This window comes from Mandrillus leucophaeus, unplaced genomic scaffold (assembly GCF_000951045.1).
Source record: "Mandrillus leucophaeus isolate KB7577 unplaced genomic scaffold, Mleu.le_1.0 Scaffold1132, whole genome shotgun sequence".
NCBI lineage: Eukaryota > Metazoa > Chordata > Mammalia > Primates > Cercopithecidae > Mandrillus > Mandrillus leucophaeus.
The window spans coordinates 130,602-158,582 of NW_012099566.1; the positions used below are offsets into that span (position 1 = coordinate 130,602).

Sequence of the window (27,981 nt, forward strand, 5' to 3'; positions counted from 1 at the left end):
ATCATCCACCTCTAATGAAATTACCATTCCATTTTGTAAGCATGCCCTCAATTCTATCAAGTGTTTATGTAATTTTATTGACATAAATGGAAAAATCTTATTCTTGTTTCTTAAGATTATTCTTACCAGGTAATTGAATAAAAATTTATTTGAAAAGTCTCTGGTGGACTTGGATATCTATATTGTTATTGTGAGGAAACATCTGAGTACTTATTGTTTAATAAAATAAATCCCATATAGTTTTGGAGAGGTTAGATCATTCTCAACTTATCTTTGGTACTTCTTTGGAGACACATTCCCATGTCATATAAGGACAATTCAATAACCATGGTATAGCCTGGTTTAATTTTTTATTTTTTTTTATTTTTTTATTTTTTTTGGAGATATGGGGTCTTGCTCTGTTGCCTAGGCTATTCTTGATCTTCTGACCTCAGGTGATCCTCTCACCTCAGCCTCCTAATGGTTTGGGGTTACAGGCGTGAACCAGTGTGCCAGATCATGAATTTTTTTTGACAAATGAAAACTGTATATACTTACAATATATAACATGATGTTCTGATATTGGAATTTGATTATAGAATTAACATCAATTATGATTGTGGAATGACTAAATCAAGCTAAGTAACAAATCAGTTGCCTCATATAATTAACATATTTTGTGGTGAGAACATTTAAAATTTACTCTCCTAGCAATCTTCAAGTATATAACACATAGTTATTAACTATACGTTACAGTTATTAACTGTACTCTCCATGTTGAACAGTAGAATTCCTGAACTTATTATTCCTCTTGTCTAATTAAAATTTTGTCTGCTTTACCCCAACCCCTGGTAACTACCATTCTGTTCTCTGCTTCTCTGAGTTTGACTTTTTTAGTTAAATCATGTGCTATTTGTCTTTTGATGCCTGGCTTATTTCACTTAGCATAATGTCCTCCAGATTCAATCATGTTGTTGCAATTGACAGGATTTTCTTCTTTGTAAAGGGTTAATAGTGTTCCATTGTGTGTGTGTGTGTGTGTGTGTATATATATATGCACCACATTTTCTTTTTGTATTCATCCATTCATGGATAGTTAGGTTGATTCCATATATTTGTTATTGTTGAGTAATGCTGTATTGAACACGTAATGCAGATAGATCTTCAGCATACTGATTTCATTTCCTTTGGATATATTCCTAGAATTGGAATTGCTGGATCATATAATAGTTCTATTTTTAGTTTTTTGAGAAACTTCCATACTGTTTTCCATAATGGTTATACTAATTTACAGTCCCCCCAGTAATGTACAAGGGTTATCTTTTCTCCACATCCTGGCTAAAACTTATCTCTTGTCTTTTTGATATAAAAATCCTAGCAGGTATGACATGATGCCTCACTGTGGTTTTAATTTGCATTTCTCTGATGATTAGTGATGTTGAACATTTTTTCACTGTTGGCCATTTGTGTGTCTTCTTATGATCAATGTTTTTTCCCCAAATATTTTGCACATTTTTAATTGGGTTATTTGTTTTCTAATATTTTGGATATCAATTCCTTATCAGATATAATTTACAAATATTTTCTCCCATTACAGAGATTGTTTCTTCACTCTGTTGTTTCCTTTGTGCAATCATATTTGTCTATTTTTGCTTTTGTTGCCTGTGCTTTTGAAGTCATGATCCAAAATATCTTTGCTCAAACCAGTGTTGAGAAGCTTTTCCCCTGCGTTTTCTTCTTGTAGTTTTATAGTTTCAGGTCTTATGTTTGTAAATCCATTTTGAATTGATTTTTACATGTAATCTGAAATAAGTGCCCAATTTTATTCTTCTGCAAATGGATATCCTTCTCCATTTTGTGTTCTTAGCACCTTAGTTGAAGATCAGTTTTTGGGAAATGTATGGATTTATTTCTGGGCTTTCTATTCTATTCCATATGTCCGTATATCTGTTTTTGTGCTAGTACCATGCCATTTTGGTTATTATGGCTTCATAGTATATTTTGAGATCAGATAATGTGATGTCTTCTGCTTTGCTCCTTTTATTCAAGATTGTTTTGTCTATTTAAGGTCTTTTGTGGTTCCATATTAATTTTAGGATAGATTTTTTTATATTTCTGAGAAAAATTTCTTTGGAATATTGGTAGGAATTATATTGAACTGTAGATCCCTTTGGGTAGTATGGATATTTTAGCAATGCTAATTCTTTCATCCATGAACACATGAATATGGAATATTTTTCTATTTATTTTGTCATTTTCAGTTTCTTTTATTAGTGTTATGGCTTTCATTGTATAGGTCTTTCACTTCTGTGGTTAATTTTATTCCCAAGTATGCTATTGTAAATTTAACTGTTATGTTGCTTTCTTTCTGAATAGTTATTAATTTATAGAAATGCTACTTTTTTATATGTTAATTGTATATCTTGCTACTTTACTGAATTTGCTTATTAGTTCCTACAGTTTTTTTGGTCAAGTCTTTAGAGTTTTCCACATGTAACAACATGCCATCAGCAAACAATTTCCCTCCTCCCTCCCTCTCTCCCTCCCTGCCTGCCTGCCTGCCTTCCCTCCCTGCCTTCCTTCTCTCCCCTTGTCTCCCCTATTTGGATGCCTCTTATTTCTGTTTCCTCATGAATTGCTCTAACTAGGATTTCCACTTCTGTGTTTAAAAGAAGTGGTGAGAGTGAGAACTCTTGTCTTGTTCCTTATCTTAGATGAAAAGTTTTTTAGCTTTTTACCGTTGACTATTATATTAGCTATGAACTTGTTATATTTTTTCTTTTATTGTGGTGAGAAAAGTTATTTTATACATAATTTGTTAAGTGTTTTCATCAGAAGTGTTGATTTTTCTCAAATGTCTTTCTGCATCTTTTGATGTGATCATAAGGTTTCTGCCATTTATTCTGTTAATGTGGTATATATCACATTTATTGATTTGTGAATGTTGAACCATCCTTGCATTCCAGGGATAAATCCCACTTGATCGTGGTGGATGATGCTTTCAAAGTACTGTTGAATTTGGTTTGCTGGTATTTTGTTGAGGATTTTTGCATCTATGTTTAAGGGACATTGGATGTAATTCTCTCGCTCTCTTTTCTTTTCTTTTCTTTTTTTTTTTTTTTTTGAGTCTCCTTGTCTGGCTTTGGTGTCAGAGTAATGCTGGCCACATAAAATAACTTTGGAAATATTCTCTCCTTTTCAGTTTTTTTTGAAGAGTTTGAGGTTTGATATTCTTTAAATGTTTGTTAGAATTCAGCAGTGGAGTCATCAGGTCCGGGGTTTTCTTTGATGGAAGATTTTTGACTACTGATTCAATCTCCTTATTCATTATTTGTTAATTCATAATTCAGTTTTAATAGGTTGTATGTTTCCAGGAATTTATTCATTTCTTCTAGGTTATTCAATTTGTTGCTGTATAATTGTTGAGTATAGTAGACTCTTATGATTCTTTATATTTCTGTAGTATTAGTTGAACTGTGTCCTCTTCCATTTCCAATTTTACTTATTTGATCTTTCTTTATTTTTTCTTTAGTTAGACTAGCTAAAGGTTTGTCAGTTTAACTTTTCAGAATCTAATGTTCAGTTTCATTGGTCTTTTCTATTGCCTTTCTAGTTTCTATTTCATTTAGTTCTGTTCTAATCTTTATTTACTGTCACTATTTCTGTCTTTATTTACTGTCATTAGTCATTATGATTTACTGTCCCTCTAGGAATAAATGAATGAAGAAATGCACATATGCTTGTTGTTCTTGTTTTCTCTGCTTTGAATATCCTGTCTCCATTTTACATTCCACAACTCAGTCTATTCTTTCTTTAAGACCAAGCTCAGATACACCTTTTCTAGGAATTTTTCTTTTACTTCTCACACTTCTATGAATTTCCCTTCTTTTAGCACCATATGGTATTTGTTGGTTTGTTTGGCTCCTTCTTGTGTCGTAGATTTTGTAAAAACAAGGATCGTGTTTTAAGTGTTTTTGTATCCTAATAGCTGATACATAATAGGCATTTGGCATTATTAAATAAATAAATGAAAAGTTGATGAGTGGTTCCCTATTATAAGGAATATGCATGGAAATATTTGACAATTTTAGTAAATGAAGAGTTTATGAAAATTAATATAATGAAACTTATCTAAGAGCTGTATGAAGATTATAGGAGTCAAGTGTTACTGTATTTTAAATAAAATGATATCTACAATTTTAAACTTGGAGTCACATAATGGTATAGCATGTAGAAGTGGAAATTCTGTGAGATCCTGAGCACATGCTGTGTATTGTGCTGTGATCTACTTTCCCTGACATCATAAGATGCTGAATAAAAGAAGTGGGACCAAAGCAAAATATTTCCTTTTATGTTAGCTACAGATTTTTGGAAGATATTTAAAAACTTTTAACATAAACAGTTGTTATGTATTGCTACATTTTCATATTATTCTTTTTCATGATAGTGATTCATGGTATGTAATCTATAGCTAATGTCAGCACATGTATTACTAATAAACAAAGATTCAACAGTTTTGGAGTGTTAAGAAAGATTTGAATTATGAATAGATGGGAGATAGTAATTGCATCAAGCATATATTTTATAACATGAAAAAATGATAAAATGTAATATGACATGGGGGAATATAGAGACTTAATGACAGAAAGAAGAAATGTACAAGAGGAGACAATTTATCAGGATAAAGGATACTTTTTTTCCCCCAGCATCTCTTGTTAACTGATTTCAAGTAATATCCTAAATAGAATTTCTCAGAGTGGGGTCTCAGACTGCTTGCTCTCTTCTGGTAAGACTGACTTACCTGGAGAGCCTGTTAAACATGCATATTTTTGAGTCTCACCTTAAAAACTAATGATTCAAGAGGCCTGGACTAAAGCCCAGAAATACACATTATTAATGAAATGCCATAAAAAGTAAGAACACTAAAATTTAAGAACACTTTTTAAGTATTCTTTACTCATACCTCGGAGATACTGTGGGTTCAGTTCCAGACCACTGCAATAAAGTGAATATTGCAATAAAGTGAATCATACAAAGTTTTTTGTTTCCCAGTGCATATAAAAGTTATGTTTATACTGTCCTGTAGTCTATTAAGTGTGCAATAGCATTATGTCTAAAAAATGTACATACCTTAATTGAAAAATACCTTATTACTAAAATATGGTAATGGTAATCTGAGCGTTTAACAAATTATCATTCTTTTTTGCTGGTGGAAGTTCTTGCCTCAGTATTGATGGCTGCTGAGAGATTAGGGAGGTGGCTCTAGAAGGTTGGGGTGGTTGTCTTGTTCTTAAAATAAGACTGCAACAAAATTTCCCACATCAATTGATTCCTACTTTCATGGTAGATTTCTGTGTAGCATATAGTGCTATTTGATAGCATTTTATCCACAGTAGAACTTCTTTCAAAATTGGAGTCAATCTTCTCAAACCCTTCTGCTGCTTAACCAACTAAGTTTATATAATATTCTAAATTCATTATTGTCAACACTCTTCAGAGCATCTTCACCAGGAGTAGATTTCATGTCATGAAATGGCTTTCTTTCCTCATCCATAAGAAGTAACTCCTCATCTGTTCAGGTTTTATTATGATATTATAGCAATTTAGTCACATATTCAGGTTTCACTTAGAATTCTAGTTTGCTTGCTATTTCCACCACATCTGCAGTTGCTTCCTCTAAGAAGTCTTGGATCCCTTCAAGTCATCCATGAGAGCTGGTTGGAATCAACTTTTTCCAAACTCTTGTTAATGTTGCTCTTTTGACCTCTTCCTATGGATCATGAATGTTCTTAATGACATCTAGAATGGTACCTCCTTTCTAGAAGGTTTTCAATTTACTTTGCCCAGATTTATTGGAAGAATAACTACCTATGGTAGCTGTAGCCTTAATGAAATGTATTTCTTAAATAATAAGACTTGAACGTCAGAATTACTCCTTGATCCATGGATTGCAGAATGAATATTGTTTTAGCAGGCATGAAAACAACAGTAATCTCCTTTTATATCTCTATTAGAGTTTCTTGGGTGGCCACGTGCATTGTCAGTGAGCAGTCATGTTTTGAAAGGAGTCTTTGTTTCTGCACAGCAGATCTTAACAGTGGGCTTAGAATGTTCAGTAAAACATGGTGTAAGCAGATGTATTGTCATCCAGACTTTGTTTTGTTTATAGAGCATAGGCAGAGTAGACTCAGCATAATTCGTAAGGACCCTAGGATTTTTTAAATGGCAAATGAGCATTGGCTTCCATTAAAGTCACCAGCTGCATTATTGCCTAACCAGAGAGTTGGCCTGTCCTTTGAAACTTTGAAGCCTTGAAGCCAGGCATTGACTTCTCTTCTCTAGCTATGAATGTCTTGGATGATATCTTCTTCTGATAGAAGGTTGTTTCATCTTCACTGGGAAATGTGTTGTTTAGCCACTTTCTTCAATGATCTTAGCTAGATCTTTTAGATAACTTGCTACAGCTTCTGCATCAGCATTTGCTACTTTACCATGTACTTTTATGTATAGAAATGGCTTCTTTCCTTAAATCTCATAAACCAATGTCTCCTAGCTTCATAATTTTCTCCTACAGCTTTCTCACATCTCTCACCCTTCATATAATTGAAGAGACTTAGGACCTTGCTCTGGATTAGGCTTTGGCTTAGGGGAATGTCATGGCTGGTTTGATTTTTTTGTCCAGACCACTCAAACGTTCTCCATCTCAGCAATAAGGCTGTTTCACCTTGTTGTCATTCATGTGGGCACTGCAGTAGCACTTTCTATTTCCTTCAATAACTTTTCCTTTGCATCCACAACTTGGCTAACTGCTTGGTGCAAGAGGCCTGGCTTTCAGGCGGTCTCAGTTTTTGACATGCCTTCCTCACAAGCTTCATCATTTTTAACTTTTTCACTTGGATGTGTGGAGGTCATTGTAAGGTTATTAATTAGGGAATAGGGAAGCCTGAGGGGAGAGAGAGAGAGAGAGATGGGAGAATAACCAATCAGTGGAGCAGTCAGGACACACACAACATTTATCAATTAAGCTTGCTGACTAATGTGGGGGTGATTCCTGGTGCCCTAAAACAAATACAATAATTACATCAAAGGTCACTGATCACAGACTACCATAACAACTCTAATTATATAATATAATTGTATAATTCTAATATAATTATAATGAAAAAGTTTGAAATATTTCAAGACTTTCCAAAATATGACACAGGGACACAAAGTAAGCAGATGCTGTTGGAAAAAATGGCACTGATAGACTGGCTCAGTGGAGGGTTGCCACAAACCTTCAATTTGTAAAAGCTGTCTTTGAAGTGCAGTAAAGTGAAGTTCAGTTAAATGAGATATGCCTGTATCCATTTTATAATAGGCAGTGTTTTGTGTGGGATACATCAGAGAACAAAGAAGGAGACAATCTCTGACTTTGTGAAGCTTTTATTTCTAATAACAAATTATAATTTTAAAATAATGTTGATCTTCAAAGGTCAGAAGTACTATGGGAAAGTAAATAGAACAGGGTATGGTAAATAGGGACTACCAGAGGTGAGGGTAGGATTACAATTTAAAATAATATAGTCAATGTAGATTTCCTGGAATATGTGTCACTTCAGCAATATCCTGTGGGGTGGCCAAAAGTGGAAACAGAGAGAAAGAAGATCTAGAAGATTATTACTATCATCTAGGTGAGAAATTGATGGCAGTGTGGAACTGTTGATTGAAGATATGATGAGATTTGGTCAGAATATGGGTTTATTTTATAAATAAAGCCAATAGATATTCTGAGGAATTTGATATAAAGATGAGAGAAAGCAGAGTCATAGATGATTCCATGTTATCTCATCTGAGAAACTGGAAGAAAATATTTGTCTCAATTAAAATTGAGATGGGGAAGATTGTGGGCAGAAGATGATTTCATCAAGCAGAACAAGAGTTGAATTTCAGACATATTAATTCAAGATGTCTGCTGGAGATGCAAGCAGGATATTGATTAGGCAAGTGGATGGATAAAGGAGGGGAGAAAACTGGACTGGAGGTATAAATTTTGGAGTCATCAGCATATAGGTAGAATTTAAAGCCATCAACCTGTAGATTGGGTGAGATTACCAAAGGAAAAAGCATAAATAGAAATGATAAGAAAGTAGCATAAGAGGGCACTAGCAATGGAGGCTGTGAAAGAGTAGATGAACAATTAGGTAGACAGAAACCACAAGAGTACTTTACATTAGCAGCCAACAAGGATACCAAAGAGGGAGGGATCAACACTGTCCATCAACACTGTCAAATGCTCATGACAGGCTAATTAAAACAAGGACCTGGAATTGATTACTGGATTTAGTAACCATGGATATATGATGACCTTAGCAAGAGCAATTTTGCTGATGTGGTGAGATAGAAATTGTGATTGAAGCATGAGAGGAGAGGACATAGACACAAAGTACTGACAGCTCTTTTGAATTTTATTGTGAAGAATAGAATATCACATAACTAGAGAAGTAAGTGAGGTCAAGAGAAGAAGTAACCTGTTTGTATGCTGCTGGGAAGATCTAGTTAAGAAAACTATATTCGGAAGAGAAAAGGAAAAATTGTTAGAAAAGTTAGTCTTTACAATGAGCACAGGCAATTTATTCATAACAGGAGAAAAGACAGTCTGTGAGCACAGATGGAGGAGATAGGTAAATGTGTGACTTAGAGCTTGTAGAATTTCTCTTTTAATTACTTCAGTTTTCTCTTTTTTGGTGAAATTAGGAAGCAAGATCATCAACTGAAAGAGAATGGGAGAGGTCATTAAACATTTAAGGAGAAAGAAGATAGGACATTGTGAAATGGGTGGGGAGAGTGCATGGAGTGACTGCAGAGTAAAATAGAATTGCTTGGTATTCAAATCCTATTGGAGGTTGAAGTTTATAAATTTTGAGTGAGAATAGTCATTATGGCTGGTGGGATTTTCTCCTGATACTTGGAACCTCCCACAGGCCTACTGAGTACGTGTGCCTGTTCCTACTCCAGTGTAGGTATTTACTCTAGCTACTCCCTTTGCCTGGAATCCTCTTCTCCCATTAAACCTCCTCATGGCTTAAGACTTGGCTTAAATGCTGTCTTCATGAGACCTACCCTGACCACACTATTTAAAATGGAAAGTTCCTTGCCCTAGATTTCCTAACTTCCCTTATGCAAGTCTATCTTATTCTCTAACACTTATCACCTTCTCACATACTACATTGTTTGTTGTTTCTTATTTCATGCGGTAACTTTCTTCCCCTACCTCCACTAAATGTTTAAGCATCACAGAGGCTTGGATTTTTGCCTGCTTCATTTATTCCTGTATTTCAGGTATCTAGAAAAGTGCCTGGAATACAGCATACATTCAGTTAAATATTCACTGAATAATATAATTAGTTGATTCTTTTGGTCTGGTGATCATAAAGTTCAGCAGACTAAATTCTTTAGCACATTATTTAATGTCAATTGACATATCCTTGAAAGTAGTATTGTTGTCTTATTACAGTTATTTTAGGTTATTAGTTTTAATAATACATTGCACTGAATGGGTTCTTAATACTCTTCATAGTGTTTTCCTGTTCGTGATACCACGGTAGTCTAATTTAGTATACAGGAGCCTGATAGTCATCTCATTATCTAATGGCATAAAAATAACAATTTATTTCTGTTCTTTCACATACTTAATTTTCTTGGTTTGAGCTGACCTACCTTACTTATTCCCGCTTGTTATAGGCAGTTTGTGTTTATATATAGCTACTAAGTGAATGCCTTGCATTTAGCAGGTGTCTATAAATATCTGTTGATGTAATTTATTGTAACACTTCAGTATAGTTTTCACTAACCTGTCAAGGTCTACTGAACATTTCTAAGAAGAAATATTTAAATTAGACTACTTATTAAAATTTTAGCCCAGAGCATTATATAGAAAGGCAAATTTTAAAGATTCATGGGAAATTAATTTATTTTTGAAAGCAATTTTTTACTGTATTTAAATTTTATCCTTAAAATTGCTGATTGGTTTTTGAAACTATTTTTCTCTGGCTCTTAAAACTTGAATCTATTAGTTACCTCTTATCTTTGTACCTAAGAAGGGTTTCTAATGTGAGATAAATTTCTGAGCCATAGTAATGTTTCCTACAGGAAGGAATTTGGGTTTGTAGATTTGTTTATTGTGTTGCTTCAGCACTTCTGCAGCTTTGCTTCAGTAATAAGATTGCCATGTTAGCACAAAAAAAAAAAAACACTGAATCTTGCTACTTCCTCGGCTTGGCAGAGAATTTTACCACTGCCTCATCTCCCTACTAGAATCTTTTTTATAAAGATTTTTTAAAAAATCAAATATTTATCTTAAAATAATATTAAAATCCTGAAATTCAATTATTGTCATAGAGTTTTGATGGAGTAATTATAATTAAATATTTATATAACATATGTCTAGACCACTAAGGGAATTAGAACACTGATAATAGCATAACTTGTTTTAGGATTTTTAGATTCAATGCTGGAAATACACTGACTGGTAAATAATTAGAGATTTGTAAAAGGCATATGACTTTTCTCTTAGAGGACATATACATTCCTACCAGTTTAGTGGCAGATATTTTGAAGTGTAATCTGTGACTTTGATCAAAACACATTCTTTTTATTTTTTGGAAAGAAGCCTCCTATGGAGTCTACTCTTTATGTTACATATTTGAAATCTTCATTTTATATTTAATTATATTTAAAAAATGAATTTGAATAGCGAATGTTAATTTTCATTTAACAATATTACTTACTGAAGTATGTTTAAAGCAACAGATAATTTATTTAAATTGACTCAATGTCCTATTAGGTGGCTATTTGAAGATAAAAACACTTTTAAAAACCTTAGTGACATCAATATCAAAAAGAAGAGCCAGAAGCAGTTTTGCTGCTTGAAAATATTTATCTTGTAACCTGTCACAGTACTTTAAGATCATGTCATAGCAAGTTTGAAAGGAAACCTGCAAACCTGAGTGCCCTCACCCTGGGACACATTCCTACAATATAATGGACTGGACTAATTATTAATGATTTTATGTATATTATTTTGATGTAACGGACCCCTGATTGAAAACTAGGGGGTGGCCTCTGGTGTTATGTAATATGTATATTTGTTTTTGTCCATGGTTCCTGGCTCCTAAAATCCTTGACATCTCCAAAAGCAAAAAAGATCATGTCATAAGGATTAGCAAAATCTGGTTCTTGCAATTGTTGATGATTTAGAGGGAATAATGTCATCGATCTTGAGAATTACATATGTTATTATTTAAATCAATTTTATATATTTATAATTTATAAAATTATGGAATCCATACTATGGGATAACATCTATGAATTTTTGTAAGATTTCCAATTATGTTATTTATGTTTTGGTGTGATTAATTAACATGTTTAGGTCTAGATTTTAATTTTTTTCTTTTGGAATAAAAAGAAAAATATTAAGATTTATATAAAAGCATCATTTAAAGCAAATTCTTACCTTCTTTTAAAAATCTACTTGCAACCTAATTTTATGTTATATCTGTGTCACTTTAATTGTTATTAACAGTGTTGTCATTACTTATAACCACAAACTAATTCTTTCAAAATTTATGTCTTCCAATTACCTACAGATATGAGGTTACTAAATGATATAGGTAACTGTTTATCAGACAACATGTGATAGCACATTATAGAGTCATAGCTTTTCCAACAGAGATGATTTTTTATTAGTTCACAATTATTTATCTGCATCAGTAACTAAAAATGTTCTTATCTTTTACTTACTATGAAATTCTCCAGAGTTACTAAAGTGGTATAACCATGAACCAACTCCACTTGGGGGAACAATAGCTGTTATTGAATAAAAATAGAAAAAGGTGTTTGAAAAACTGTTAAATTCAGCATTCTACTCATTAATAACACTTTTCAGTTTATTCCTGGGTGTCTATTTATATGCATCTATATACAATATATGTATATGCATGAAATCAATCTTTTGTTATAAGAACAAACATTTTAATTCATTGTGTACATTGGTGTCTGCCACTGACAGGATTGTTTGCAAAGTCAGTGATAACACGTGTCATTTTACTGAGTGATTAATTTCTATTGGCTCAAATCACTAGGTTAGTAAGACAAAGTAGTTACTCATACTCAAAAATGCATAATCAGTAAATAGTTTTGGGATTTATCGCTTTTAGACTTGAACTGTTCCACTTATTTCTGAAATGGATGGATTATTTCTAGTAAACATAAAAATGAAAACCTTTTAGCAAGTCTTCTAGTCTTAATCTTTTAGAGCAAATTAAGTCCTTTAAAAGGATGTCTTAGTTTGTTCTATTTGTCAGTAATGTATTACTTTCACTTTATCATTTTGCTTTCACTTTATTTTTTTTAGAAAAATTATAACTAGTCCATCAAATTAGATCACTTTGATTTATAATACTGTGTTACAAATGTGTGCAAGTCAAATTTTGGGTGCATTTTAAACCACCTTTTTAAAAAATTACTATTATATATAGCAAAGATGCCAACATTATAAGTTCCTAGCTTTGATCTCAAGATAGAATGAAATGAATTAGTTCTATGCATTATAATTATTTAACTTTAAAACCAGGTAAAAGTATATGAACTTCAGCATTGTTAAAGTGTACTTCAGTATTTCCACAACATCTCAGTTTAAACTTTATGGCAGGTATTTTGCCAGGTATTGAAGATGCATACACAAGAAAGACTGATCTTCCCTCGGGAAGCTCATAAAAATTTGACAGAGATAGAAAAGGTGATGGTACTGGAGGAAGTGGACTTTATTATTTAGCATTTATTTGGTGTACACATTGCAGACACTTCATAATATTTTAATTAGCTCTTGTAATACCCCATAAGATATTTTTATTACTCCCATTTTACAGAAGGAGAAATAGTCTTAGAGGTGACAAGTGGCCCACGATCATAAAACTAGTAAGTGGCCGAGTTGTGATGCAGGCCTTTTATACTCCACACTCCATGTCGATTTATGCTATAGGAAACCTTTTGTATGCCAAGCATAATGAAGATGTGAAAATGGGTAATATATGGTCCCTGTCCTCAAATAGTTCTAAGTTTTGTGAGAACAACTCATGTTCTAAAAAAAATCTAAGATTCCATTATTTTAGGCTATGTTTATTTAAACCTGTCTTACCACAGTTTCACTCAGAAGCATTAGATGATGATAAAAGGATGGTTAAAGCACATTTTCCCATTAATAGTTGTTTTCATTCATTCATTATTTTAGATTCAGAGGTACATGTGTAGGTATGGTACATGGGTATGTTGCATGATGCTGAGGTTTGGGCTTCTAATAATCCCATATCCCAGATAATGAACATAGTACCCAATAGGTAGTTTTTCAACCTCTGCCCCACTCCCACCTTTCCCCACCATTTGAACTCTCCAGTGTTTATAGTTCCCATCTTTGTGTCCATGTATACCCAATGTTTACTTCCCACTTTTAAGTGAAAACTTGCAGTATTTGGTTTTATTTCTGCATGAATTTGCTTAAGATAAATGGCCTCCAGCATCATTTATTGGTTGCAAATGACATGATTTCATTCTTTTTTATGGCTGCAAAGTATTCCATGGTGTGTATGTACCACATTTTCTTTATCCAGTTTGCTGTTAAAAGGCACCTGGGTTGAATCCTTGTCTTTGCTATGTGAATAGTGCTGGGATAAACATAGAAATGCAGGTGTCTTTTTGGTGGAATGATTTATTTTCCTTTGGCTATATACCCAATAAGGGGATTGCTGGATCGAATGGTAATTCTATTTTTAGTTCTTTGAGAAATTTCCAAGCTGCTTTTTACAGGGCCTGAACTAATTTGCACTCTCACAGACAGTGCGTAAGTGTTCCCTTTCTCCATAAACTCGTTAACATCTGTTACTTTTTGACGTTTTAATCATAGTCACTCTGACTGGTGTGAGGTGGTATCTCATTGTGGTTTTGATTTGCATCTCTCTGATGATTAGTGATGTTGAGCATTCTTTCATATGTTTCTTGGCCACTTATATCTTCTTTTGAGAAGTGTCTGTTCATGTCCTTTGCCCAATTTTTAATGGAGTTACTTGTTTTTTTCTTGTTGGTTTAAGTTTATTATAGCTTCTGGATATTAGTCCTTTGTTGTATGCATAGTTTGCCAGTATTTTCTCCCATTCTGTAGGTTGTCTGTTTACTCCATTGATAGTTTCTTTCGCTGTAAAGAAGCTCCTTAGTTTAATTGGGCCCCAATTGTCAATTTTTGGTTTTGTTACATTTACTTTTGAAAACTTAGTTGTAAGTTATTTGCCCAGGCCAATGTCTGAAAGGGTATTTCCTAGGTTTTCTTCTAGGAAGAAAGGTTTTTAATTTGAGGTCTTACATTTAAGGCTTTAATTCACCTTGAGTTAATTTTTTTTATATCTTGAAATGTAGGACTCCAGTTTCATTCTTCTGCATATGTTAGCCAGTTTTCCTGGCACATATATTGAATAGGGTGTCTTTCCCCATTATTTATTTTTGTCAATTTTGTTAAAGATCAGTTGGTTGTAGGTGTGCAGCTTTATTTCAGGGGTCTTTATTCTGTTCCCTTGGTCTGGGTAAACCACATTTTGAACGTGAGTCTGTTGATTCATTTTCTATTCTTTCTTCACTTTTTCTGTAAGAGATTTTTGTATCAAAGTCTTATAACTGGTGTGACTTACTGCTATTATCTTCCTCCCCCTCCAACACATTTTTTTGTTTGTTTGTTTGAGACGGAGTCTTGCTCTCTTGCCAGGCTGGAATGCAGTGGTGCAATCTCGGCTCACTGCAACCTCCACCTCCCAGGTTCAAGCGATTCTTCTGCCTCAGCCTCCTGAGTAGCTGGGACTACAGGCATGCGCCACCATGCCCAGCTTTTATATATATATGGAGTCTTGCTTGGTCGCCCAGGCTGGAGTGCAGTGGCACAATCTTGGCTCACTGAAAGCTCCACCTCCCGGATTCACACTATTCTCCTGCCTCAGCCTCCCCAGTAGCTGGGACTACAGGCGCCTGCCACCACGCCTGGCTAATTTTTTTGTATTTTTAGTAGAGATGGAGTTTCACCATGTTAGCCAGGATGGTATGGATCTCCTGACCTCGTGATCTGCCTGCCTCGGCCTCCCAAAGTGCTGGGATTACAGGCGTGAGCCACCATGCCCAGCCTATTAATTATCTTAAATTGCTGCTGAGGAATATTGTATTGTCCTGTACAACTCATCTCAATTAGTTTTGCTCATTAACCATTCAAACAGAAAACCAGGGAAGTATCTGAGTTTTTTTGTTTTTTTTTTTTTTTTTTTTTTAAGACCAACTACTTTATTTTAGTTCAGGTAAAATTTAAATTTCTGGGGTAAAAAATTATGGTCAGGATTAGTTAGTTTTTGGATGCAACCGAACATTTTAATCCATCTTCAAGTCCTCCTTGCAAAAAGCATGTAAATCTTTCCTATGTTATCCCCTGCCTCTTAAGCAAGGAAGACTTAAAGATACTTCATCATCATTATGGATGGAATAAACTACAACGTATCAAATTCTAGGTGCCACAAATCAACAAAATAAAAGGTAACCAAGTGCTGGTAATACGTGTGTGTGTGCGCGCACACGCGCGTGTGTGTGTGTGTGTGTGTGTAGAATCATTGATTTTCACCTTGGGTTGGTCATATAAAAATACCCAGGATACTTTTCAAATGCAGCATTAATACCGTGAGATTCTGATATGCTGTGTATGTTGGAACAGGTAAGGATTGGAGCAGGACAGACAATGGAAGATAGTCTCCAGGGTATTTGGATTTCTGCACTTTGAAAATGATCTTCAGGTGCTTTTGATAGTTTCAGTTTCCCACTCTTCCAACCTCTTTTTTAAGAACACTGAAAAATATCGCCTAAAATAACCTCATGCATATCAAGTCAATATGCATTTACCTCAACTGTATTTAACTTACTAATCATAATTCTTATCATTCAGTGATCACATATGCCAGGAACTATGAAAGTTGTATTGATTTTATTGTAGATGGTTAAAATTATTTGGTGCTCTGTTATGCATTAGAATATAATAGTTTAGACAAGTAGTGTTTTACTGAATGAAGTTAATAAGCTGAAAAAAAGGTAATGTCTAGTATCTCACAGATACTTGCTGTGTCACATTTCTTAGGTTAATCTAATTTGTTGTTTGCAGCAACACCATGAGGCAGGTACTGGGAAAACAGGCCTGGCTGGGGGAGACAGAGCCCCTTGAGTAAATGGCTTGGCAAGGCAATAGTACCTTTGTACAAACCCCTCTGCAGAGATTGTGCATTGAGCAACCTTTCCAGAGCCTATGACCTTTACTACTGCACTTTGCTATTTTTTGCTAATAAGTTAGATTTAGAGTCTTTGCTGTACATTTGCGATTTAATTAATTAGCAACTGTTTATTGAGCACCTGTTCTTTCCATTGTTTGAGAATTTTCATGTGTGTGTATATATACACCATATATGTGTAATTTATACAAGAGTCTGTTATTAATGTTTTTGATGTAAGTAAAAATCTAACCTTATAAAATAAATGTAAAATTAACATTTTATTGGATAACATTTTATTTGATACTTTTTAATTTTAGTTTATCGATGGTCGACTGGCAAAACTAAATGCAGGAAGGGGTTTCTCTGATGTATTTGAAGAAGAGATCACTTCAGGTGGCTTTTGTGGAGGTAAAGACAAGTTACAATATGATTATCCATTTTCTCAATAACAGTCATCTCAGTCTTTGCACTTGTGTCTGATAAAACCTATTTCATGAACAACTATTTTCTCCTAAATATGGAATGTCTTAAATATATTTTTTTCATCTTATAAAAGATATGGTATTAGCTTATTTTGCCTGATATCTGTTACTCAAGGCATTAAGTTGGCCTCCTGAATTGGTAGCTGTTGGCCTGGATAATCTCTTAATATTGATGGAAATCAGTAATACAGAAATCCAGTCAACTCGTATCTTCCTGTCTTTCCTTCTGAATAGTAGTATTCTCTGCTAGAAAACTACTAATGATGGTTATTACTGAGTATGAATTTAAGAACTAAAGTTACGATTGGTAATGCAATCCAAAAAGAAAGGTCTGAACACCAAAATTCTTTCTACATATTTAAGTAACTGTATTATTATCTAGATATCTTTACCTTTTTTACTTTATAGATCACTGCAGCATTAGGAAAGTTTCCAGTTTACCATTCCATAAATACAATTAATCCTTCTAGTGTAAATGTTCAAATAATATTATAATTATCTAGGCAATTAATAACTTACAAACTGATATTTTTGCACGATTGCTGTGGTGTATAGTCTTGACTTGCAGAGCATTTGGCTTGAGTCCTTGAAATGACCTGTTCATTCACTGAGTATTTGCTGAGTGCTTACAATGTATTAGGCACTGTTCTAAATATTAGGTGTACTAAATAAACAAAAATCCCTGTATTCTATATCTTAGTGTGTTAATTTTTGACCTGGTATAATAGCAATTTTTAAAACTTCTTTGTATGTTTGTTTTGAGGAAAAAAAATTTCGGTCTATGTGTAAATAAATAGATGCTGGAATTGAGAAATGAAACATGAAAAGACAAAACGTAATAGGTACTCCTCTACACATTCCACAAAATTTAACGTTATTTTTAAGATTCATTTTCCCATCATGAAAATATAGAAACCATTGAGATAATTGGTTCATTAAAGGAAGTACAAATGAACTCAGCAGTTGTGGAACTTTATCTGATATAAGTATAGCATTTCATTGAAAGCATTTAGCTTGGGGAAAAGTTAGTTTGCTTAACTCAGCAAGGAAGCTGAATGTGGAATCATTCAGCTCCTTGCTTCCCTCAGTTCATGGGTAAAAATTTAGCTTCAATTGAACTTTTGTGTTAAAATAAGACTTTTTTACTTCTCAATTCAGACAAGCAAAATATTGTCAGCTCATGGACAAGTTGCTTGAGGCATCTCTTCAGTATTTACATAACTGCTGTCTCATTATCTTTATGACCCGTGGGGCTAGTAGCTTTTATAGAATTGAAGATGACATTTTGTGACAATAAGAGGCTAGAACTATGATCCTTTTGTACAGTTAAATTCTGTAATCTTAACCATTGGTCCAGGTACCTCTGTAATAGAGTAGAGATAGGTGACTTTTCTGGTGGGAGGGCCTACTAAAATTTTTCACGAAAAGCCTTATTGTTTAAAAAAGGTTAGGAGAATATGATTGCCAATTAGTATCTGACTTAGAAATTGCTACATTTTCAATACAACTTAATGCCCACTACTTTGTTGTTCTTTATTAAAATGAAAAGGTTTTGAACTCTTATTTTAATTTGAGAGAGCCAGTACTTATCTAAAAGGAAAGCCTAATTTGACAAATATTAATTCCAGTGAGTACAGCAAGAAAGTTCCTTAGAAATTTGTGCCTGTCAAGCATTATTTTTAAATTATTCTATGTTATGTTATAGATACACAGACTTTTTTTGTAGATGAAAATAAACTCAAATGTGTTAGAATTTGAAATAAAAAGATGACTAATATAATAAAAATTAGCAGTGTTCTAACTATTAATTAGAAGATATCCATCCAGCTAGGGGTGTGTGTGTGTGTGTGTGTGTGTGTGTCTTTACAAAATGGTTCCTAGAGGTCAGTTCCAAACATTTGTCATTCACACTACCCTTGTGAGAAAGAAGAATATGTTGATGTCATGAAATCAACCTATGATTCAAAGAAGTAAACTGATCTAACATTGTTGTTTCTCTCCTGATAATAGTAATATAATAATTGCTTATATTTATTGAGCACTAGTATGTGGCAGACACTCTCCCAAGAGCTCTACAAATATTATCTCATTTAATCCTCACAACACCCAAGGAGATACTTTCATTAGCTCATTTTTATTGAGTATTCAGCTCAATAATTCACTCAAGGTCACACAGCCAGTAGTGGCCAGAGTCTCAATTCCACATGTGTCTATGTGACTTCAAAGATATCCTGTTTTTTTATAATAGATTTTCTTAATGCAAAAACATTCAGTAAACAAGAGTAATACTTAACTCTTTCCTACTCTGATTGAATCAAAGCAAAATTCTCATCTCTTTTGACTTTCTTGTAGATTTTTTATACATAAAGTCCTAGAAAGACCACTGTGGCAGAAATTAACATTAAAACTAAGAAAAACTTATGTTCCTTTAAGCAAAAATAATTAGGAAATTTCAGAGAAACATGTATTTTCTCCTCTTTATCATTGCAATAGTAGTTTATACACTATTTTTGTTAATGCCGATGGTTATGATAAAATGAATATGAATATGATGGAGCTTTATCATTATTGTGACTCGGATTAAAAATATACAGTGCGGGACAATCAGATAAGGAACATCTAGATTCACATTTGAATCTAGAAGTGTATGGGTTACAGAATCTGTGAATGCATGCATGTTTTTAAAACCTGCCTCTGACCTGTGAGCCCTCAGCAGGACTATTAAGGAAATCCATGTCACACCTTATTCCTTCATGAGACCCTTGCAACATCTTTGACCTTAACTAAAAAGGAAAATTTTAACTTAACTTAAAAGGAATGTGTAAAGGGAAGAATAATCATGGAGTTTAAAAGATAATAAAACAGGACAGGAGTAGAACAAAGGATGCATTTAAGTAAACATAGTATTGGTCTGTGAAAAAGCAGGTAAAGAATATTGAGTAGTTAAGCACATATTCTCTCTTTAAATATTTTTTTCATTTAAAAGAAAACTAGTTTTTAAATTTACACCAAGTTAACTTTAAAAAGGAGAAATGTTTTCAGATTCTTTTTATGAGGAGTGTGTAGTTACTCTCCATCACTAGCATGTGTTTCTTCCTTAGTTTACACATATGATCTGATGAGTCTTTTATTTGTTCTTTTATTTATTTTTCCGTTCTTATTTAGTTTTACTGACTAAGGTATCAAAGGAATTTGAAGGAAGCGGTAGGTAATATCAGTTTTAATGGCATTTTTCCGGCCTTGTTGAACAATTTAGACCAATTTATATTTTGAGATAAATAAGTACAAATTACTGAAATTTAAGCAAGTACATTTGAAGAGAAAGTCTTGGCATAAGTGAGAAATAGATATTTTGTCCTTGAGTGTGAGAAAATCACTTGTTTTGTTAACAAAAATAATGTTAAGGATTTCCTCAGTAATGCGTATTATTGCCATAATCTAGTTATTTTAAAAGAAGGATTCTGAGGGATTTCTTCAGCATTCAAATTAATTTTTAGAAGAACAACAGCTTCTTTTCTAATACTACTAAAGAATAATGTGCTTTTCTCATAAATATTGTGGAAATAGGAACCTTAAATCATAAAAGCACTGAAATTTAAAGGCACAATTAGCCCTTAAAACTTTTAAAATAGGAATCTGCCTAAATTGTACCATGTTTTCCTAACATCAAAGCAAGGGACTTCCTTGCCCCTATATTATGAAATTTTAGATTATTACTGGTAATTCTCTCTATTCACCTTCTTTTTCAGGGTATTAGCCTTGAGCAGTCCCTTTCCCTTTCAGATATAATTGCCTTGGGTGTGACATAGAGGAAACTCTGTATAACTTAAGTTTTAATCATATTTTACATAGCAGTCTTAGACGTAGTTTTTCAGACTTGAAGGAATAATGAACCGGGAACTAAAATCCTAGATGATTATTCTTTTTCAGTTGCTAGCCTTGAGAACATGAGTGAATAATACGTCATCATAGAACCCCAGTTTTCTGTTTTGGCAAATTATTTATAGTAATAATGATCATTTATGATATTTCTTCAATATACTATGTACCATACCAAACATTGTTTAATCACTATCTTTCATCCTCACAATAATCCTGAAGGGCAATGACTATTATGCTTATTTGATGAATGAAGAAACTGATGCTCAGCCAAGTTAACGACCTTATCCTAAATCACATCCTTCACAAGGATAGAGTAGGCCTGAGCTCCAAAGGTCCATTGGACTTCAAAGCCCACTTCCTTCTCATTGAACTGACCACTTATGGCACTGTTTGCCTATTCTACAGTAGAAAAATACAGTTCAAATAATGTAGATAAAAACATGTAATGACTTGTACAGAGCTGAAAATTAGCTTTTTTATTCCTCATAGTTCTAAATAAGACCCTAACCTTTCTACAATGGTTTGAAACTTTTATGATAGCTAGTTTCTTTGTGGTTCAGAGGTTTTAAAAAATTGTTTTCTGAATTGACAAAGGTTACAGAATGCTAAACTGGTGTTTCTTCCTCCACTTTCTTACATTTATTTTGGGAAAACAATTAAAACACTTTCCAGAATACTGTGAATAATAACAAAGTCTTAAATATATGATTTCCACTCAACCATTTTTAGTAGAGAAGTAATAAGTATATGAACTGATGAGAGCTCTTTAAATACAGAAATAAACATATATGAATAATCTGGATGAGTAAAGATCTGTGGTTTATTTTGTAGTTTAAAAATATCTCTGAGAAATAAGTTGGTAGGATAACTTGGAATGTTTTACTATTTTACAAGGGAAATATACTTTTAAAAGTTTAGTCAAACCAAATATCACCTGAAACTCATACCTTTTAAACAGTACAACTTATTTTTACAAAGGTTATTTTAGGTAGTTACATTTTGCTGTAGTTATTTCACAAGTTAAATAATGTGAAAAAAAAAGTTTGTTGTCATATTTCATCCCCAGAAAAGGTGCAGTGCTGTGTTCTGAGTAGTCAGAGATATTTTTCAGAATAAAAATTGTTTCTTGAGATTTCTTTTAAATTAGAGTAAGATTTTAAATATAGAAGTGAATCCAGAGCCGGACACTTCTTGCCTGATGTTGATCAGAGATGCAAAGATAACAGCTAGAAAGAAATTTTGGGACTGAGATAATTTTGTCTCTATTTTGTAAGAGCAAGGTGATACATCTTTTAAAATCCACAGCCACAAAGTAGAGGAGAACAGTATGTTTTAGGGGTTCTTTGTACTGGATAGTGTCTGAGTAGCCATTGGGACTTAAAAAAAAAAGAGAGAGAGAGATGGAGTCTTGCCCTGTCTCCCAGGCTGGAGTGCAGTGGCATAATCTTAGCACACTGCCACCTTGAACTCCTCGGCCAAACAGTGCCCTGGCCACAGCCTTTCAAGTAGCTGGCACTATAGGTAGGAGCCACTACAACAGACCTGGGATTTTGTTTCTTTATTGTGACTTTTTACCCCTGTGACTTAGGGAGTATTTAAGTTTTTAAACAAGAAGGTAGCTGAAATCTAACTGAGATCATTTTATGGGAAAGATTAGATAAGTTGTATATGTATTTCTTTTTTTACCTTCTGATATCATCTTATTGACTAAAGTATTTATCAGTTTGGAACCAGATACGTTGATTGCCAGATATTATTAGAACTACTTTTTTTAGCGCTTGAGCCTTTTCATAATCACGACAACCTATAACCTAAAAGCTGCATTTGCTTCACATTTCCTTGGGTAATAGTTTTCTAACTTAACAGATTTACAACTAGAGGATATTTTCAAAACTAAAACTGCAAGCTTACATTAAAATAAAGTTAGCTACTAATCTCTGTTAATATTTAGCAGTTGTAGAAGAATGTTTTTTTGTTGCCAAAGTTTTTGCACTTCTAAATTTTCTTCTAGTTTTTTTAAAGTTCTCTATGTACATGAAATATTATTTTAAAATAAACCTAATTGTGTAAAAGAGGCAAAAGTTTACAAAACAACATAGATATTAAACATTGAAAAGTCAGTTTGAAAAACATAAGAAATTTGGATTTCAAAAGAGAGGTTGATTATATTTTCTCCTCTGAGGCTAATATTAAAGTGAAAGAAGATTGAACACTGTTAGGTTTCAGATATGGATGAAGAAAAAGTGATTCTCTGTTATTCCTAAAACTGCTAATTACTCTCTTCCTAAGAATTAGGGCAATTTATTAGTTCTTATGATGCCATTGCTTTTATTGCTTCTTTTACAACAGTGCATATAAAATTTGCCTACTAAAAATTGTACAAATACTAGTTCTTGATAAATTTTGGTTTACGATTTATCTTGATAAATTTTGGTTTATGATTTATTTTTGATCAACCATTCCTGGCATCTCATTTTTATATATTCCAGGGAACCCGAGGTCATATCAACAATGGGTTCATACAGTCAAGGTAATCATAAGCTTTCAAATGTTATTCTTTTACTCTAATATAAATGGAGAAATGTTCAGCAAAAGTATGCTGTTTATACTTATGCTGTTTATTTGAAATATTTGAAATGTTTGTATATTTTGTCATATTTTAAATATTCTTATTTTATGTTTATAGTTTGTTGATACTCATTAAGATAATTTTTAAATGGAAAGTTTTGGTCTAAAGATAAATGGCTCATTTTGAAAAGCAAGATTTTCCTGCCAAATCTTGTTTTTCTTATATTATTTTCCAGAAGAAGAAATTAGGTGGGTTAGTAGGATTTGATGGCAATTTTATAATTTGTGGTAATGTAGTTTTGTTAATATGATTTTTAAATATGAAACTTTCTCCGACAGAGACTTTATTTGCCCAATATTAAAACAGCTGATAAACTTGTATTTCTTTCTTATTAAGCTTTAAATATATTCAAATTACTAGTCATATTGCTCAAGTCTACCTAACCTTCAAGGAAAAAATGATTTTTAAGTGATGTATTATATCAACTAAAGAATAAAGTGGAAAGTGTACATTTTGTTTGAAATTATATAGTACATAGAAACTTGAAAACATTGAACATGAAATAATTTGTGTATGTCTTTAAGTTGTGAGTAAAGCTCTTTTTTTATGCAACTTGCTATAATACTTTGTTTTCAGGACATTTTGGCCAAACGTCTTTCCATTTTTCTTTTGCAGAAAGGAGGTGCACTATTCAACACAGCAATGACCAAAGCAACCCCTGCTGTACGGACAGCATATAAATTTGTAAGTTTTTTTGATATTTAAAAATCCTATTTATGAAATTATATAACATTTTCCTAGATGATAGACATGTAAATTCTGAATATTTTCTATTTTCCTTTTAAATAAACCTAAAAATTTTAGGATTAATATTGACCAAAGAAAATTCAATTGTTAAAATTACAACATTGCATGCAGAGGGTAGTTTCTTTTATATAATCTAAAAATGGTTCTCATTTTATTTCAAAGCTATCAGCAAAGTTGTGCAGCAAATTGAAACAGTTCATGATGGGGTGCCATTTTGTAAAATGTCATTATTTCATTTAACAACATTTTACATTCTTGCTGTGTACTTGTGGCTCAAGTAGGGGGAAAAAAAAAAAGAAAAATGTAGCAAGGTCTTTTCCCTCAAAGATGCATTTACCGTCTATTAACATTCTTCAGTGAGTCTCTAAGGCAAGCTTGTTCAACCCATGACCTGTGGTCTGCGTGTGACCTAGGATAGGTTTGAATGAGGCCCAATACAAATTCTTTTTTTTGTTTGTTTTTTTGAGACAAATTCTCACTCTGTCACCGAGGCTAGAGTGCAGTGGCACGATCTCTGCTCACTGTAACCTCCACCTTCCAGGTTCATGCGATTCTCCTGCCTCAGCCTCCCAAGTAGCTAGAATTACAGGCACCCATCACCACGCCTGGCTAATTTTTGTCTTCCTAGTAGAAATGGGGTTTCATCATGTTGGCCAGGCTGGTCTCAAACTCCTGACCTCAAGTGATCTGCCCACCTCCACCTCTCAAAGTGCTGGGATTACAGGTGTGAGCCACTGCACCTAGCCCCGACAGAAATTCTTAAACTTTCTTAAAACATTATGAGATTTTTCTTGTAATCTTCTTCTCCTTCTTCTCCTTCTTCTTCTTATTATTCTCCTTCTCCTTCTCCTCCTCCTCCTTCTACTCCTTCTTCTCCTTCTCTTTCTCCTCCTCCTTCCCCTTCTTCTCCTTCTCCTTCTCCTCCTCCTCCTCCTCCTTCTTCTTCTTTTCCTCCTTCTTCTCCTTCTCCTTCTTTTTTTTTTTTTTTTTTTTTTTTAGCTTATCAGCTTTTGTTAATGTTAGTATATTTTATGTGTGGTCCAAGACAATTCTTCTTCCTCTAGTATGGCCCAAGAAAGCCAAAAGATTGGACACCCTTGCTCTAAGACTTATAGGAAAAAAACCAGAAATAATAGTAAGAATAATAAAGTAAACAATAAATGATAAAGTAAAAAAACTCTTCAATATGACAATTAAGACCCTTCAAAACCCAACCCTTCATGTCTAGTTCCTTTTCCCCCTACACCTCAGAACCTTCCATATCTCTGAAGATACTTAGCTGCTCTTCGTTTCATGAATATAAGATATTCTCCTCTGCCCTTTGATTCTTGGTCAAGCCATTCTTATTAATTGGAATGTCAGTTTCTTGGCCTTTATCCACCTAGAAAACACCAGTTCATTTTGTAGGACTTAGTTCAGACATTATTTCCCCTGAAAAATTTTTCTGAACCCTACACAAAAAAAGTTTATACACATATTTTTGTCTTCTCAACCCTACACAAAAATGTTTATATACGTATTTTTGTATCTGTAGGACCTTCTGTTTCCACACTTGTTTTGTCTATGTACATTTCTGTTTTAATACTAGTCTAGTAACTTCTCAGGAGGGAAGCTAGTGGGTTGTGTTCAATAAATTTTTAAAAATTCAATAGGTCATATATTTTTTATTTCTAAAAATATTTAAGGCAATAGTTTTGATTTTGTAAGAATTTGTCTTCAAAAGCTTTTCTCAGTAAATGAATTGATGTGGTTGAATTAATAATAAAATAGTATATTTTAATAAAAGTTTAGAACTTCTGTTATTCCTTGACTGAAAATTGTGATAATGTGGCCACTCTTTCTGTTTAAAAATTCCATTCAAATATTAAATTTTATAGTAGGGAAGATAATCTATAGAATTGATTAAAAAATACAGTCCCAAAATTATAGTTATTTGAACCCTAACCATAAAGCCAAAGTAAGACAAGGTTATCATTTTGCCTTAGAAACTTCAGCCTCTGCATTTGTTTCATTGTTCTATGGCTTTCCTAGGAAACCTTTCTGGTGGTTTAAGTGCAGGTTTTGAAGAGATTTTTTTTTTCACACTGAAATAGCACACAACTACCATGTGAAAAAGCAAAGTAATGTTGATCCTTGTTTCTCATATTCATTTAAGATTCTAAAAATAGTTTCACAGTCAATAGCCCTTCATTTTCTTCTGGAGCAGGCAGTTGAGGGTTTTTTTTTTTTAGTCTTGAAGTTGTATTGTTTTGCCAAATATGTGTCTTGCCTTAATTTCCCTCATATTTTTCACAAAAGCACAGCAATGAAGCAAACATATTCAAAACCCTATTCATTATTTTAAAATTTATCCTTCTAATCAGTGGAGTATTTTATTTTGAACTCTTCTCCGCAAGGAAGTAAAATCTTTTCAAATTAAAAATTCTGTTCTTTGGGTCGGGTGCTGTGACTCACGCCTGTAATCCCAGCACCGGGAGGCCAAGGCCGGTGGATCGCTTGAGGTCAGGAGTTTGAGACCAGCCTGGCCAACATGATGAAACCACCTATCTGTTGAAAATGCAAAAATTATCCAGGTGTGGTGGCGTGTGCTTGTGGTCCCAGCTACTTGAGACGCTGAGGCAGGAGAATTGTTGGAGCCTGGGAGGTGGAGGTTGCAGTGAGCCAAGATTGCGCCACTGCACTCCAGCCTGGGCCACAAAGTGAGACTCTGTCTCAGGGAAAAAAAAAAAATTCTACTCTGGAGAATTATTCCCTAAATTAATTAATTTCAGGTGAATTAAGGTCTTTAGAATATACCTAATCACTTTTATCATTTATCTTGTGATCATATCATCCCTGAATCCAGAAGTTTGGGGCAGGTAAGTCAGTCATTTTGTGACCTTTGTAGTTGTCTCTAAAACTGATCTTTCCAGACTGCTTATTTTCTGATATCTGTACTCTGAAATTCCTTCTTTTACCACAAATTGCTATGAATAAAACTCCCAATTTCTTTTGTGTGGTATAACGGAATTTACTTACCTTGGTTTTCTATAGGTAGTAAATTTTTCAAAAGTAGGAATCATGTTTTTACCTCTATCTCATTTATTCACAAATTATTTGAGTGCCTATCATGAACTAGGCTTTATACTCATCATTGGAGTTATAGCAGAGCATGAAGGTACAGTAAGAGATACTGTTCCTACTTTTATATTTGTTTTCCTATCACTTTGCTCTGCACTTTGAACATACTACAGAAATACTGAGTATGTGTTTGTCAAAGCGAATAATGATTCCGTCCTGTTCTTACAACATTTTTATACTTATTTTTATGGTTACAATTTTTTCCTGTGCTTTTCATGCATATGTTTTTCCATGCTGATAGGGGTCATACAGAAAACTAGAGTTATCATACACACTTGTATAAATTTAAGAATAACAGCAAAGTGTAATTCATATTTTATTTGGCTAAGCGGTTTTCAAAGTCATCTTTCTTGTTAGATCTCAATTTTAAATTATTACCAAAGCCATTTGCTTGGAGCATTTCTCTGGAGAATACATGCATTTTGTTAAGCTTCAAACTGGTAAGTTGAAAAGGATAGAGAGAACCTATATCCCATCTTCAGGTAATCTGAAGGAAGTCAGAGAAGGACATAGTACCACAATTATTTAAATGAATCAGTGCACTATGGAATTATAGAACCATGGAAAAGACTGACACTAGTAGCCTCAACTCTGTAGAGTATCTGAAAAGATTAATGTGATCAAGTGGATTAGAGGATAGTTAGCTAGATTACAGTCTCCCTGAGTCACTATCCTTGTTTTAAAATGTGATTATAGTAGTACTAATCTTACAGAATTGTTGTGATAACTACCTAAGATAATGCATGCTAAGCACACAGTCATATATTTAGGAAACAAAATAAATATGAATTCCTTTTCTCTTCTTTTTCACCTTGGCCACTGT

The 27,981-nt window shown here is 33.4% G+C and overlaps 1 protein-coding gene across 1 annotated transcript in view; it reads left to right on the forward strand.

Annotated features, from left to right (window-relative positions):
- Positions 1-27,981, forward strand: part of DENND1B (DENN/MADD domain containing 1B) — a gene marked incomplete at its 5' end in the record, with an annotated part of 173,536 nt that overhangs the window by 116,868 nt on the left and 28,687 nt on the right. The window contains 3 exons of the mRNA XM_011995787.1: positions 16,616-16,706; positions 23,152-23,192; positions 23,907-23,975. Of these exons, the coding sequence (XP_011851177.1) occupies positions 16,616-16,706; positions 23,152-23,192; positions 23,907-23,975 (201 nt within the window). The remainder of the gene's footprint in view (positions 1-16,615; positions 16,707-23,151; positions 23,193-23,906; positions 23,976-27,981) is intronic.